This window comes from Rhizomucor pusillus (assembly GCF_041956525.1).
Source record: "Rhizomucor pusillus strain CBS 183.67 unplaced genomic scaffold VTP01scaffold_13, whole genome shotgun sequence".
Lineage (NCBI taxonomy): Eukaryota > Fungi > Mucoromycota > Mucoromycetes > Mucorales > Lichtheimiaceae > Rhizomucor > Rhizomucor pusillus.
This window is the reverse complement of record NW_027192155.1, coordinates 462691-477490: the sequence shown is the minus strand read 5'-3', so window position 1 is coordinate 477490 and position 14800 is coordinate 462691. Positions and strand designations below refer to the sequence as shown.

Genomic DNA, 14800 nt, shown 5'->3' with positions numbered 1-14800 from the left:
CTTTGCTTCGCTCGCTGCACTTGGTTCGCTGAAGCTCATGGCTGATCCGAGTCTGTAGAATAAACTCCGCTTGGCCTTCATGATTACGCAACAGTAGCGCAAGATATATACGTAATGCCCATATGAAATTCCCTTGTTCCCAATCAACTACATTTGCTCCTCGCTCTTTACTTCCTCATACTCATTCCTGTATTGCTTTCTTTGTAATTATTTCTTTTTAATGTAAAGATGAGATTCCTACATATTCAGAGCATACAAGTTGTTGCAAAATATATTTTGAGAGGGGAAAATTCACGCAATTAACATTGTTGTTGGGGATGTGTAGGGAAACTATGAGCTACAGGGCCGTGGACAACCGTGTATGCGAAATCTTTAGACATCCGTCAGCATTTTAATAAGCTGCCGGATAGCGTTTTGCTCGGACTCGCTCTTGCGAACTCCCTTTCCTGTCGCAGATATTGAATTTTGGCCAGCAGTTAGCATCACGGTCGCTTCGAACACAAGCTCGTGAGCTGGGCCGCTACGCTCGAAAGACGCCGAGTATTCAAGACCGTTTTTCTGGTGCACGAGGGGAAGCAAGCAAGACTTTGGACTATAATTTCGCACGGGATCCACGAGAATCTGTTCAAGCTTAACAATATCCAGCTTGGAGCGGATAAGCGCTACGTCGCTGCGTGATGGTTCGTTGTTGTTATTGTTGTTGCCGCCGCCGCCGCCAGCTATCGACTGTGCCGGAGAAGCCGGCAAAGACTGATCAAACGACGCCGTCGGCTCTGATCTAAAACGTTTGCCTGCTCCGTTATTCTCCTCTGGCGTGATAGGTCTGTCAGTTGTACCCAGTTGCTGCATGTTTCCTAGCAAAATTTCCATCAAAGCTGTATCTTCATCTTCGTACATCATAACATCGCATGTTCGTTTGCCGGCAGCAAGGTGCACAGATCCATCATCCAACGAGTAGTAATAGGGAATATTGCTGCTTGGCGCGGGGCTTGGTAATTGATCGGGTGTAGGGAGATCGACGGGATCCAGTTTGGAATATTGGCTGGGGTCAATGGGTAACGGTATAGCTTGCTCAGGAAGAGCTCCTGGCTGATCGAGTTTATCAAGTTGTATCTGCTCTGACTGCCGCTTGTAAAAATTAAGGATATCCTGGCAAGTCAAATTTCGTGCCTTCTTTTTGCTCTGAGCAACACGGAAGTGCGAGCGCCAAATACTCTTTTCTGTAAGCTGATATACAATCCTGCATGCCCACATTTTCTCTTTTTCATTCTGAGCAAAATATTTCAACTCTCGTCCGCCCGATTCTTTCAAAAAAATGTCGAATTTGTGTGATCCAAGCATAGTCGGACAATAAGAGATGATGGGTCGGGTATCGATAGATGGAACTCTTGCCGGTATCCGGGTTGCGGGCGTGTTAGTACCTACAGGACTATGGAGGCCTAAACTTTTTCGCAGCGTTTTTGGTAATAATTGGAACAATACGGGGCCTTTTATATCCAGCACATTCTGAATGAATTTGCAGACAATGGTGTGTCCATAAAGATCGTTCGTAATTCTATGTTTGATTGGTGATGAAATCAAACATCGTTTAGAACAAAGTGATAATATAATGACAACGATGTTCTGTATGGCTCACCCTAGGATACCCTCGACAATAGTTGCAACGTCCATAGTGTCTGACGGTATGTTAAACATTTCGCCAATCGTCTTTTGCAAATTTTGCCTCTGCATCAATGCTTTCTGTAGCTGGAAAAGTGTAGCATCTTTGCATTGATTAAATCTCTGTCGCAGATACGATGATGCCGCAAATTGGATAAGTGATATGCCCATAAACGCATAGTGCTGTGAATGGTTTAAGATGTCAAAATTTTGACCGTCAGAAGTAAATGAAGGACTCGGAAGTCGTACCTGAGTGTCTGGCTGTCTGTGACCATAAAGACGTACGCATTCAATGGATATTGGCAGCGGATTTACTGGCTGATTGTTCGCGTCACGCACATTTTGAAACATGTTCGCGATGCCATTCTGCAGCATAAACGCGGTCGAGACGTCCGCAGAACAAGTCGACATTCTGGAGTAACTGTAGCACAATGGAGAGTCAAAATGAAAGCATAAAGTGTATATGAATGAAAAAGGTAGCTTATCAAATAACAGTGTCAGGCACAGGGGATTCAAAACAAAAGTGGAGAGGAGGGGGGCAGTGAATGAAAACAATATGTGCCTCTGAGCTTGACGCGTTTCAGCGGAGAATTCTGTGATTAATGCTACACAGCTGTCGTTAATAATACTTGGGCGTCAATGGGCATTGTCAGTTATTCATAGATTGATACCTGCAGGAACTCCTCCAGACATGTATATTTATATCTAGGCGATCATAAATTTAAGAGGGCATACTATCACTTGCATAAGCTGCAAAGAAGCCTGGCCGTGCTAAGTGCATAGCAAGCATGCATCAGGCTTAGTTTCGAAGATGCAAATGATTAAAAGCTTTGATGCATAGCCTGGACTCATTGGGAGCACTGGTAAGATTTGCCTTGCTATGCATACTGCTCATTATGTAAACACAACTTTCATAAGTGATGTGGCTTCCGCGCTCTCAATTCTATCTTTGTGTTGAAGAGTACTAACAACTTCGTAAATGATCTTTACGTACGTGGTTGTCAGTGCGTCTGTAGCAAAACTGATAAAGTACTTGAAAAATAGCGTCGTAGCTTTTGTATGAGAGTTCGCTGGCATGTCCTGTTATCTTCAGGCTCACACGCCCTACTATCTGATACATCTACGTACCGAGATATTGGGAATGTTTACAAAGGGAAGTGTCGGGCAACAAGGACAACAATGGCTGACAACGACGGAGTAGAGATTGAGCTATATCTCATCCATTTGACAGCATTCAATGGTAGCTTATCATTCCGAGAAAAAATATGCGAATGCAAAGCAAGTTTATCTTCCTTGGACGTGTAGACAAATCTTTCTGCTTTTCGGCTGTAGATGTTCGTCAAAAAGCACAAAGGGAATTCCACAAATGGTATAACCGGACGCAAACTTTAAAATGGATGTAGTACCCCGTGACAATAGCCTGCACTGCTATCTAAAAGTTTTTCTTTGTTTTTTGTTTTCTTAAACAGTTTTCCTCTTCTTCCAAAATGGCTGACTACTCTCCGAGGAGACACCCTTATCCTGCATATTACTTTCCAGAACGTCGTGAAAGTACTCGTCACAAACAACGTAGCCGGTCGCAACGGAAAAGACGACCACCACCACCATCCGAAGATTACTGGGCTGAAGAGGATGACCGAGATCCTTATTATTTCCATCCTGCAGATTTGCCGCCGCCGTTGCCTGGCGATTTCTTGGATCCTTTGGAGATGGCAATGATGATGAGTGAATTTGGAGGGCCTCCTCCAACACTACCACCTATGGCTCCTCCTCCGCCGCTACCACATCCAGCAGCACTGTTCCCTCGTCATCATCATCATCAAGGTCCTCTGATCATGGATGATGAAGAATTTTACGATGCACCGGATCCAGACGACGAAAATGCATTTGTACCACCATTTTTAGACCCGCTGCCGCCGTTACCTGTGCTCGGCGTGCGACCTAAACGGTCCCGAGCATCGATCTCTCGAAGACGAAAGCAAAGCCTGCCGTCTCCCGCAACAAGATTGGATGAAGAAGAAGAAGAACCACAACCATTCATCTTGCCGCCTCCTCCACGTCGGTCATCCCTGAGACGCAAGAACAGTTATCAGGATAGAAAGGTTTCAAGTGCACCTGGATCGCCAGTCCATCATGCGCACGAGCCAGCGCTTAATCCACCAAACGAAATGTCATCACCGCCGATGCACCGACCACATCTGCGTAGACGGTCTATCCACGTCATACCGCCTCCTCCTCCTCCTCCACCACCGCCGCCGCCGCCGATGGCAGCAGCTATGGGCCCACCTGCCGCTGCAGCGGCTTCGTTACAGCGTAGACACTCGTTGTACGAAGGCAGCAACAACGATCCCATGATGCCGACCGGGCTAGCACCTCCTCCCATGGTCATGGGTCCCTCGCGAACCTTCCCGCCGGCAACCTCGCAACCGGATATGATGGGGTCTCCTTCCGGTAGTAACGAACCAGTCGATACGAGCAACGTACTGTGGGTGCCAGCTTCGTTTTTCAACTCGCCTCAGATGGCAGTACCACCGCCGCCGCCACCAATGATGATGTCGATGCCGCCAGTGCCCCTGACGATGCCCATGGCCGGCCCGATGCCCCAAGGGTTCCCTCCCATGATGTCTCAGCAGCAACATCACATGCTACCGCCACCAGGAATGATGGGCAATCTAGGGATGGGCGCAGAAGGTCACAGAGTAGTAGATGAGATGATGGGAGGAGGAGGAGGCGACGAAGAACAACACCATCATCACCCGCAGGCGCCAGGAGGACCTGGATCTGGAGGAATGCAACAGCAAGGAGGACCACCGTCGTCGTCTCAAGAAATGGAGCCTCCTCCAGCAACGACTTCTGCAGCGGCGGCAGCAGCAGCAGCAGCAGAAGCTGAAATGTCAGCCAGTCGAGGTGGAGGAGGAGGACCGCCGATGCCTGGTGGTCCAATGATGATGATGATGCCACCGCCCAAAAAGTCTTCCTGGCTAGGCAGTCTATTCGGACCTCCAATGAACAGACCACCGCCGCTGCCGCTATCAATGCAATTTGATCAGAATTCCATTGTACCGCTCGAGGATGCACTGCAACAAATGTCGATCACAGCAGCAGGCAGCAAATCATCCGGGCGCAAACTCAGTCGGAAACTTTCGTTGAGAGCCCAGCAACTTTCCAGTTTCTCTGAACTGTGGTGCTACCGACCTGCCGGTCTAGGAGGACCACCTGGAGAAGAAGGTGGAGGAGGAGCAGGAGGCGAGAATGTGTGGGCGCCTTTCAATCCAAAGAACCAGACCAAGCTATTCCGCGCCGCGCAAGGTAGAGGACCGAGGACTGTCGTTATCGACAACGAGGAGCGATTGCCGGGTACTGTTTTCGCGATCCCTATGCAAATGATTGCTTATCACTATCCATCCATGTTTTCTGCGCCCGTTGCACTCGATATCCGATGTTTGCCAGCGCATGAGAACCGTTTCTTTATCCACCAAGATGCAGCAGCAGCAGCAACATCGCGATCGGGCGGCAGCATCGGTGGCGGTGGCATGGCATCGAAGATTTTCGGATCCATGTTTGGCTGAGTCTTAGATCTGAAGTTTTTGGAAACAAAATAAGATTTCATACAAAAAGGGGAAATAAAACACCTGCTCTTGATATTCTTTGTAATGGACAACGAAGATGCTACTGTGGGGATGAAAGATAGCGATACCAGCAATGCAGCACTCAGTCTGTTTCCGCGCAACGAGTTTCTTAGTCTGCAAAGGGCACAGACGTCACCTACACTCTCTTGCGATCTTTACATGGCGAGCGAGCTGATCGAGTATCTCTACGATGTGTATTTTTCTCATCCATTGCAGTCATGCTACGCTCTATGCTGTATATAATCATCATTTACATTCGAGATAACAACGGATTCTGTCGTCCCGGGGCTATCATCTCTATGCTCCTTTCTGCCTGGTCAACCGCCATGCTCATGTTCATTGGTATCAACGTACTGCTTGTTTTTGTATTACAGGTCAAATACAGAGGCAAGCTTCAGTATTTTTACTATGACTTTTCCTTTATCTACGGTGGAATATCGATTGTCGTACCGTCGTACATCATGAGACACCCCTGCAATCAGCCTCGAGGGGCTGCAACTTGCTGGTGAATCCCAAGAGGAAAACGGCTTGTATGATTAGTGATGAATTTTAACCATATATTTCTGAAGGTTTTATGTAAACTTTGGCCATACAAAGTGTGACGATACATTGTGGGTATGCAAAACTTGCTTTTTTACTGACAGTATCCATTGAAAAGTACTAATCTTCTATTCTATATAGCTCTGGCATTTTTGCTTTTTATTCGTCCTCATTGTTGTTGCTACAATATGCTCAACAATTGGACCAGTGCGCCTTTACCGAGAACAGCGGATTATCCTTGGCAGTTTCTCTACAACATTTGTCACCGCGCCTGAAAGGAAGAGAATGAAAGGCATGAAACGACGCCAACATGCTATGATAGCCAAGGTTGCGCTTCGATGCGCATTTTACCCTCTCGGTAGAGTACCTTATTAACTGAATACTACTCAGCACACTAACGATTCTTTGCAGTGACATTTGTGTCTAATATATGTGGTTTCACAAACGAAATAAACAATATATTTATTGATGGTTCTCCAGACTACCCACTTAATATGGCGGCTACCGTCTTGTATTCTATTGAAGGTTTGCATCGTATAGCTAGATAGAGATATAATCCGTAAAAACTGATCGAATTTCATAGGCGGATTGCTTTCTTACTGTTTTTTACCGATACAACTGTGACGACTCTGCTTTTATGCATGTTCAGGGAATGGCGACGAAGATATGTGGACGAGTTCACGGAAATAGAGGTGGAATTGCCGACCACTGACACTGCCAGTGGAACGACTATTGCGCGAGAAATAATGGTTGTGCCCATGCGACGAGTCGTCGAGGAAAAGCAACCAGGCGACGGTGATATATCGACGCATAGACGTACATCGTACACACCCTACAACCCCCCCGGCTTGCTATATTTTTCCACTGGATCTTACGCAAAGTTGCTAGAAAAACAAGAACCGCAAGTAATTGTCGTCGAGAGCGAGGAACAACAACAGCCAAAGGACCGGGAACGACCAAAGGATGGGCAAATGTTTGCTTCAAAAAAAGAAGCTGAGGATGAGGAGGAACAAGTCAACACTCTTCCCGGTGATGCGAATGATCTAGAAGCAGCCATATGCGCAGCGCTGACCCAACCGTCAAGTACAATGGATCACTTGGCTGTGCCTGAAGCAAACGGGTCGTTCCATTCTCCACCATCATCCCCAGCCTCGTCGTCGTCGTCTTCGTCGTCCACGCCGCTGAAGAGCGAATCGCCTTGCAGCATCAATTCGTTGCTATCAGCTCCCAAGACCCACGCTACATTTTGTAAAAGGATGTGATACGCCGGCCGGGAATACCTGGCAACGATATATTCTGCATTCATGTCTGAGCCAAACGTTATTCTTCTTCGCCGACAAATTATCCTTCCAATGAGAGCAAGACAAAGCAAAAGAGATCAGGGTCGCGTCGCACAACATACACGGCAACAGACTTTTTGGATACTATGGCCGATCTCAAGGCTCGTGTGCAGGAGTTCAGTGCGAAAGCTGAAGACATTGTCGATCGTTTCGGGCAACCGCTAAAACCCTACATTCCTGTTATCGGTCGGTTCCTCATTGTCGCAACTTTTCTCGAAGACGCTCTGCGCATCACTATACAATGGGACGACCAAGTATCATATATGGAGAGAGCCCGGCACTTTCCCAGTGGATTATCGCATCTGTTTCTAGGCCTGAACGTTATTGTAAGGATTGAAACATGCATAGTGGCATATAATTTCTTTAACGGAAATGTGATAGGTCATGCTCGCTGGCTCCGTGATGGTTATTGCTAAGCGACACCAGCAATACGCAGTGTACGGTCTTCTTGGAGTTGTCGTCTCGCAGGCTCTTGGATACGGTCTCGTTTTTGACTTTCAATTCTTCCTGCGCAACCTGTCCGTTATTGGCGGTCTAGTGATGGTGTTGTCGGAATCGTTTGTGCAGCAAAAGCAAATGTTTGCTGCATTGCCTCAACTGTCGGAAACTGATAAGCGCACGTATCTGCAACTGGCTGGTCGCATCCTACTCATCTTTTTGTTCATTGGATCGGCTTTCCATGGTGAATGGTCTGTAGCTCGCATCCTCGTATCTGCACTGGGGCTTGTCGCCTGCATCATGGTCGCTGTCGGGTTCAAGGCTCGCTGGTCTGCCATGTTCTTGGTTCTTTTCTTGTCCGTCTTCAATATCCTGATCAACAACTTTTGGTCCGTCAAGCATAGCTATTTTAAGCGCGATTTTCTCAAGTACGACTTTTTCCAGACGCTGTCGACCGTAGGAGGATTCTTGTTACTGGTTACCATGGGTCCTGGCGGATACTCTATTGACGAAAAGAAGAAAGCATTCTAAAAGATATAAAAGAGGAAGTTTGTATAGTATTACAAAAAGAAAAAGAAGCCAATATATCTATCCCAACATCCGTGTATATCTCGCGCCGTGCGGGAAGAATTCCAGACATCGATTTTGGTATCGAGAGGACAGTTTATCACAACCATCTAGATTGCTTTGGAACTTGAGCAAGAGGAACGCAACGGCTTATCATCCCTGTGATTCTCTTCAATCTTTATCCTTTTTGCACAATGCTTGCATGTAGCATACAAAACATTGGCTTCCTTGAAATTCGAATTCTTTCAGATCAAACCCACAGAGTCAAATGTGGAGGGACTTTGCGACCTTGCATTTTTGAGCACTTCCAGGACGCGAGAGAGTTGAATGGAATATGTCTCACAGCGCCCCCAACAAAACCACACCAGCAGTACCTGTAGAAGGTATGCACTTTACGGATAAAATCTAGATGCTACAGTTTCAAGAAGAGTTATACAGAGCTCAGATCCAGCAAAGAAGCGACCAGACAGTTCAGTCAATCAGCATGCTTCTCCAATGTACATGCAATTGACGCGTTTTTTACGCGTTACATTGTTAAAGGAGACAGCAAACTGGCTCCGACTTGCTGTGACCATGATCTGCCAAACGAACGGCAGCTGAATGCTTCCCCAATCGAGAGACAGCAAAACGTTCTTACACAGAAGTAGCCGCGATCAATCACCAACGGATCAATCACCAACGTTGCACTTGAAAGACTAGTTCGCTTTTTGAAGGGATTTACGCCATAGACTACCCAACCCGGAAAGGCATGAAAGAAGCCTATAACGAAGCCAGCAAACAAATGACCGTTGAAACGTCAGAGCTACGAAACCAGATCAAGGAGAGGAACAAAAAGTTAGGACCCGCACACAGCTAAGACTCTGCCATGATCTTGCGACTGACAACTAGGCTTTCGGTGGACATGTAGAGCAGTGGGATCCAGCTTGTCCTCTCCGCAAGATCGGTTAGGTAGAGCCCGTCAAGGGCATGTAACGTCGGGAGGGATAAAGAAGAGAAAATAAGAAAGAGAGAGGGTGAGAGGGATGTGGCCCCTTTTATAAGCGAGGTATCAAAGTCATCGTTCTTCCTTTTTTTTTTTTTTTTTGCTGCAAAGAGCGCTTGAAATAAGCGCAAGGAAAGGTTTATGTTTGAAGGCACTAGCATGCAAATTAGCATTGCATTGTTGCCCACCGATCTCCGCATGAAAATTTTGTACCAGGCACTTGCTACATATTCTTAGCAGGTTGCAGTCAGACCTCAATGGAAAGGCGCCATATACAAGAAACTCTGCAGTTAATTTCCTCTACCACGAATCATTTCAATTTGCATTGCGGTAATGCATGTATGAGGCGTTTTCTATCATGCAAAGCTTGATAACTATACTCATCGGCATTTGTGTGCATTAAAACTCAGTGCCAGTTCACCCATACTTTTTTTCAGAACTGAAAGTTGATGTCGCGCTAAACCCGGATGTTTCAGTCGATTCGTTCCTGTACTTTTCGTAGTGCATCGACACTATGACCCGGTAATGAATCAGTCTTTGCTGCAATTTGCAAAATATAGCAAGAAAAAGATGCATCTCCAGTGCGAATCTTCCCTTGGCCGTTCATGCCATCGATACGAGGCAATCAGACTGGTTCAGGTCTTGGGAACCGGAGGATTACTGAGGCTCATGTTGCTTCTTGGGAATGGTCCTTCGTCAGTGATTTCACCTTATTCAACGTCATGAGAATGGCGGTTGCTATAATCGAGAGACAACGGGGAAAAAAACAGTGACAAGTGGTGAGAAAACTTCAGCAGCAACAGATGTTTCCGCAATATGGGCACCTTGTAAACGATGATGTGGGAGAGTTTTGGATCACAGTTCTCGATTTACACGCTGTCGAACGCAAAGTGATGCCAAAGCTGGGTTGAGGTGATGTTGGTGGGCGGAGTTTTTGTATCCCAGCCTGCTTTTCTATGTGTTCCATGCACACCTACCAGATCATTTTCAATAAGAGTCACTGCTAAGTTACTGTTTGCCTGAATTTTCTATATATATATAGCTCGCAAAAAGCAGTACATGAGTAAAACTGTATATTAGCTCAATAATACACGTATACTGCATAAAGGATGATTCTATCTGTAGCGGTGCCGCTACAATTCGACTCAGTGCATGCATCATGCAATGTAGTATAGATCCGTTGTCATAACGCTTGTATTATTAGCCGTAGGTCGTTTAAATACAATGGGCCACTACTCGAGTAGCTGGCTAACGATTGTCTTCTCGACTCTTTTGTTCTGACCACTTGTCACGAAGTATGGTATGTTGAGTATCCCAGTAGTGAGCACCACGTGATGGTTTCCTTCTCGATCACGACGAGTTGTTATGGATCGAATGTTTATTCTCCACCTAAGTTATCATCCATGCTTTTGTCAATCTTTGCTGTCGCCTTTCACAACAAGACAAGTATCACCAAAGAAGATACAAAAAATCTTATGGTTGGCTGTCGTCAAGTCAAAAAGGACCACATCGCAAATATTACAGCCGCTATGGAAAAATATTTCGACAGCAATACCCCAATTGACCCTTTGGAATTTTCGAAAGATCACAACCTGAAAGAGATTGCACAATTAGCAGGTGGCGCATTGTCGAAAGCGAACCAACAAATTGCCGAGAATGTACAACAGAAGATGGAAAAAATGTATGGATAAAATGAATTGTGCGATAGTATGTACAGCTGTGCGTGTTCCTTTTGGCCAATGACATCTGTCTGTTTTTCTAGCTGGCGGATGGCCTTGACGCTCGCTCTCTATACGCGATGACAAAGATGCCACAGAACATACACCGTGCTGCCCCCATTCCCGCTTGCGACCATTTTTTGTCGCAACAGCCAATTTCGATAGTCGGGCCCACTGGCTGAGATTCACGACAGAGAGCCCACAACCATGAAAGTCGTCCTATTGTGGCCCAGGTTTATTCAGCCTGGGCCAACTGACCTTCGAATGCTGTGTAATAAGAACACGCCAAAAGCTGCGACATATTTTTTTCGAATGCGTCAAATTGCTCTCTTAAGAATTTAAAAATACTGTACACTCAGTCCCGAATTTCCCGCCCGCCGTCTATGCCGAACTTTTCCAACATGGAGCTGCGAGAATCGCAAAACGACTCATTGCCCATTCCGCTCACAGCAAGGTGACTCTTAATCAGGACTGTGAAGCTGAGAAAAAGCCTTGTGTGTTTACTCGAGGACTCCATGTAGCTCTGTGCCGAGCGAGAGCGCGCCTAGCAAAAGCGTCGACGACGGAACACCACCAGCCGAAGCAGCGCACAATGTACTGGCAGTCTATGTGGCACGATTCGACGTCTTGCAGGGAAACACGATAGAGTGGCAATATCCCAACGGTATGTGGAAAGAAACAGTCAAAATGTGTATTTTTTTTTCCATGAGAACCAATACCACGTGTACTATGCAGAAATTGATCTTAGTGGAATCGAGTACAAAGCGATTAGCAGTGGTTTGCACCGAGTACCATCCGATGTAATGTACGTTGTTGAAAAACAGTAGGATTAAGTATTTCAGTGCATCTAATTATAAAATACATCTAGTTATTTTTCACACGAGACCAACGTGGGTGTCAGCGTCTTTAGAAACGTCGCAAGCAACGAGATCGACAGAGGTGCCTGCATGCGAGCGATCGGTGCAGTCGTCGAACCGACTAGTGCAACAGGAGCATCAGGAAGCATATGGGCACATGGACAACAGTTAAAACACTTGGCAAAGTGAGTTTATGAGAGAGGGAGAGAGTGCGAAGATTCTGTTTTGGGCAAAATCGCTGATTCAGTTGCCTTCTGTCAGCCAATTTCGTTTCGACTACAATGGCTCTGAAGAAGCACCGTACAAGGCATTACAGAAATATTATCAGCAGCATCGCATACAGCATAGACCAGATGAGAACAATATTCAATGGACACTTGACAAGGACATTCCACGGTTAACAGATGTCTATGCACCTACCCACCATCCACATACTTTATTCCACAGTCTTGCATCCTTCCAGCATGAACGCTATCTGGAGGCAGTACCATTCCGAGAATCGTTCCCTTTCTTCGTTGCAGCCATGGGCCCTCAAGTCTTTGTACTCTGGAAAGCAGCGTTGTTGCGGAAACGCATCCTTTACTTGACATCTCCGCCGCTTCAAAATACATGCAGCCATGGTATGTCTTATTTTGCATACACACCAAACAAGCAACTCATTTTCCAATCCATAACAGTCTACAGTACAAGCCTTCTAGCAACAGCGCCACCATCAAGGCAGTCGGAGAGATCAATACAGACGATATATGCAGTGACAGTGAACGATATAATGGATTTGATCGAATTCCGCGTTGGCTACATTGCATGTACATCAGACAGTATTTTCGAAAGCAAAACGGAACTTTTCGATATTCTAGTTAAAGAGCCTGAAAAAAATGAGATTCAGCATCGCATAGAAAGCAATACTCCAGAAATTGCAAGTCGGCACAATGCAGCTGACTTTGCACGGTTTCGATCCATGGTACGCCAAATATTCGACGCTGCCGCCGTAGATGGATTTTTGGAGAACGACCCTGACCTTGAAGGCAGATTCGTCGAGTGTCTGGAAAGAAAAGCTGACATGTTGGATGCGTTCGCAACGCCGTATTGGCAATTGATACTCTGGTGGTACCGTCCTCGACCGGTTTCCTCGTCTACTACGGTGCCTTCTTCGTGGCAACGCATGTTTGCAGGCGCACGCCGGGCTCAGCGAGGGAGTAACAAGTCGCAAGATATCTCCATGGACGCAGAAGAGCAGGACGCGCTGCTGGGAGGGTCCGCGGACGGAGGAGAACGGGACGCGCATGAAATCAACAATAATGATGTTTTCGATGCAGTCGTGGCGCGAGCGTCCGCTGAATATGAATCATCATCGCCGCCGCCAGCGCGAAGTAATGCTTGTTCGAGCCCATCACAGTCGCAACAGACAATGGACATTAACGAAAAGCTAACAAGGGCATTGATAAAGTAAATGTTCTGCAACTGCTCATTTGCGATTAAAATAGAAATGCTAACATTCATCCCTAGTTTCTTTCAAGTACTATCTATGCAGGTCCTTTCCGGCTTGGAAACAATATTATCCGCAAATGAGGCTTTAGAAACCGATGCAATTGACCTAAGCCCCCAGGATATGATCAAGCTTGGACTACATCCGCATGGAGACGCAGATTTTGTTGTCGGTTTGGCTGCCATGTACTTTAAAAAGATGGTGCGAGTACGGAAACCGTGTTCGCTGTGCGAGTCGTCGCCTTGTTGTGGAAGCCACACAGAAGGTGCCATCAGGATCGATCAAGAGTAGAATAAAAGTAATATGGAAAAACAAAAGGAGGAAAGCTAGCGTGTTTGGGTATACATGCATCCACAACAGATTGTTATCTACTAGTTGGCACTGCCCGTGTTGTTGTTATATTGTCGACATCTCCAGAGAGCAATCGCCAAGTCTACCGTTTCAAAGCTCTTGACAACGCCTATGGCAGGTGCATCGTTGTATTTGTTTTTGATACTGTCTACCATCTCCTTGCTCCACAGCTGTGTTGCATCGTAGCACGGGATAGGTTCGTTGCTGATATCTATCCGATGATCCAACTCACAGAATGGTCCTTTTTGGAAGCGCAGTATACATTGAATTTGTTTGTCACATATCCATGACTTTGCTGCATCTTCAGGTTCTAATGGAATACACAGCGATTTTGCCTCTACTTGATTGAAACAGTCGCTTGCGTACATATATAGCTTTTTCTGTACGTAATCGGCCATGTCTTGCCTATATTTCGCTTGGGACCGAATAGCTGCGCGATATTCTAAAAGCAAAACCAACCACCTTTTAGATCAAAGAAATAAAAATGGATAAAGATACATCGGTATGTGAGTTACCTCCTCTTTTGATAGCGTCTACGAGACTTTTTCGTAAAAAGACATAAGCGCCTTTACCACCCTGTGGTTTCCTTTCCACAGTGGCGTATACAATATGCTCCAGGGTCTCTGGATGCAATCCTTTGGCGAAGCGCAGTAACAATTCTGGAGAAGAAATAAGCTTACAGTCTTGATTCTTCAAACCTATTCCGTTCGATAACTTACGGTTTGGAAATACACGTTGAATGATTCCGCATTTCCGCAAAGGAGACGCCAGCATAGCAGCTAGATATTATATGTTGGTGACAACGAGATCGCAATCTCGATCGATCTACACGCGTCAACATACCGTACGGGCTAGAAGCTACCTTGGCTTCTAAAGAGCCCGGCTGTAAGTACACTGGTTTGGGCTTCGGCGCTTTTGCGTGAGGTTGCTTAACATTCCACTGCCTTGTCAATTGTGCGAGTTTCTTTGCGAGATCTTCCTTTGACATTTTCTGAAAGCGCGTTGAAGATGTCTACTCGACTCCGAATTTATCTGTTTTATTGATTGATTTCTCGCCTACTTCTAAATACTTGCTCGATAATAGCTTGGATATAGAAAGTCAAATGTACAGATCAGGCAACCAGGGAGCTGCGCGGATGCGTTCCCTTTCGCGAACGACTTTATCCATCTACCATTCAGGAGACGACCGACCGTCTTTTCGAACAGTCCCCAAGGCACTTGCAGTAACCCTCA

The 14800-nt window shown here is 46.1% G+C and overlaps 6 protein-coding genes across 6 annotated transcripts; 4 read left to right on the top strand and 2 right to left on the bottom strand.

Moving 5' to 3' along the window:
• Window positions 1–372: 372 nt before the first annotated feature.
• Window positions 373–2070, bottom strand: VTP01DRAFT_2565 (uncharacterized protein; the record flags this gene model as incomplete). The annotated part of the gene is made up of 3 exons (XM_069381040.1): window positions 373–1555; window positions 1637–1842; window positions 1909–2070. 3 exons carry the CDS (start codon window positions 2068–2070, stop codon window positions 373–375), a joined length of 1551 nt encoding a protein of 516 aa, XP_069237341.1.
• A 1076-nt stretch (window positions 2071–3146) lies between these two features.
• VTP01DRAFT_2564 (uncharacterized protein) lies at window positions 3147–5228 on the top strand (the record flags this gene model as incomplete). Its single annotated transcript, XM_069381039.1, has 1 exon — window positions 3147–5228. The coding sequence occupies one exon, from the start codon at window positions 3147–3149 to the stop codon at window positions 5226–5228; it is 2082 nt and encodes a 693-aa protein (XP_069237340.1).
• Window positions 5229–5506: 278 nt separating this feature from the next.
• VTP01DRAFT_2563 (uncharacterized protein) lies at window positions 5507–6452 on the top strand (the record flags this gene model as incomplete). The annotated part of the gene is made up of 5 exons (XM_069381038.1): window positions 5507–5793; window positions 5858–5903; window positions 5970–6186; window positions 6240–6353; window positions 6412–6452. The coding sequence occupies 5 exons, from the start codon at window positions 5507–5509 to the stop codon at window positions 6450–6452; spliced, it is 705 nt and encodes a 234-aa protein (XP_069237339.1).
• Window positions 6453–7254: 802 nt separating this feature from the next.
• VTP01DRAFT_2562 (uncharacterized protein) lies at window positions 7255–8137 on the top strand (the record flags this gene model as incomplete). Its single annotated transcript, XM_069381037.1, has 2 exons — window positions 7255–7494; window positions 7550–8137. 2 exons carry the CDS (start codon window positions 7255–7257, stop codon window positions 8135–8137), a joined length of 828 nt encoding a protein of 275 aa, XP_069237338.1.
• A 3137-nt stretch (window positions 8138–11274) lies between these two features.
• VTP01DRAFT_2561 (uncharacterized protein) lies at window positions 11275–13507 on the top strand (the record flags this gene model as incomplete). The annotated part of the gene is made up of 7 exons (XM_069381036.1): window positions 11275–11327; window positions 11395–11537; window positions 11609–11678; window positions 11742–11915; window positions 11992–12350; window positions 12408–13176; window positions 13237–13507. The coding sequence occupies 7 exons, from the start codon at window positions 11275–11277 to the stop codon at window positions 13505–13507; spliced, it is 1839 nt and encodes a 612-aa protein (XP_069237337.1).
• Window positions 13508–13587: 80 nt separating this feature from the next.
• On the bottom strand, window positions 13588–14555 carry VTP01DRAFT_2560 (uncharacterized protein; the record flags this gene model as incomplete). Its single annotated transcript, XM_069381035.1, has 4 exons — window positions 13588–14009; window positions 14083–14226; window positions 14287–14346; window positions 14411–14555. The coding sequence occupies 4 exons, from the start codon at window positions 14553–14555 to the stop codon at window positions 13588–13590; spliced, it is 771 nt and encodes a 256-aa protein (XP_069237336.1).
• Window positions 14556–14800: the final 245 nt, after the last annotated feature.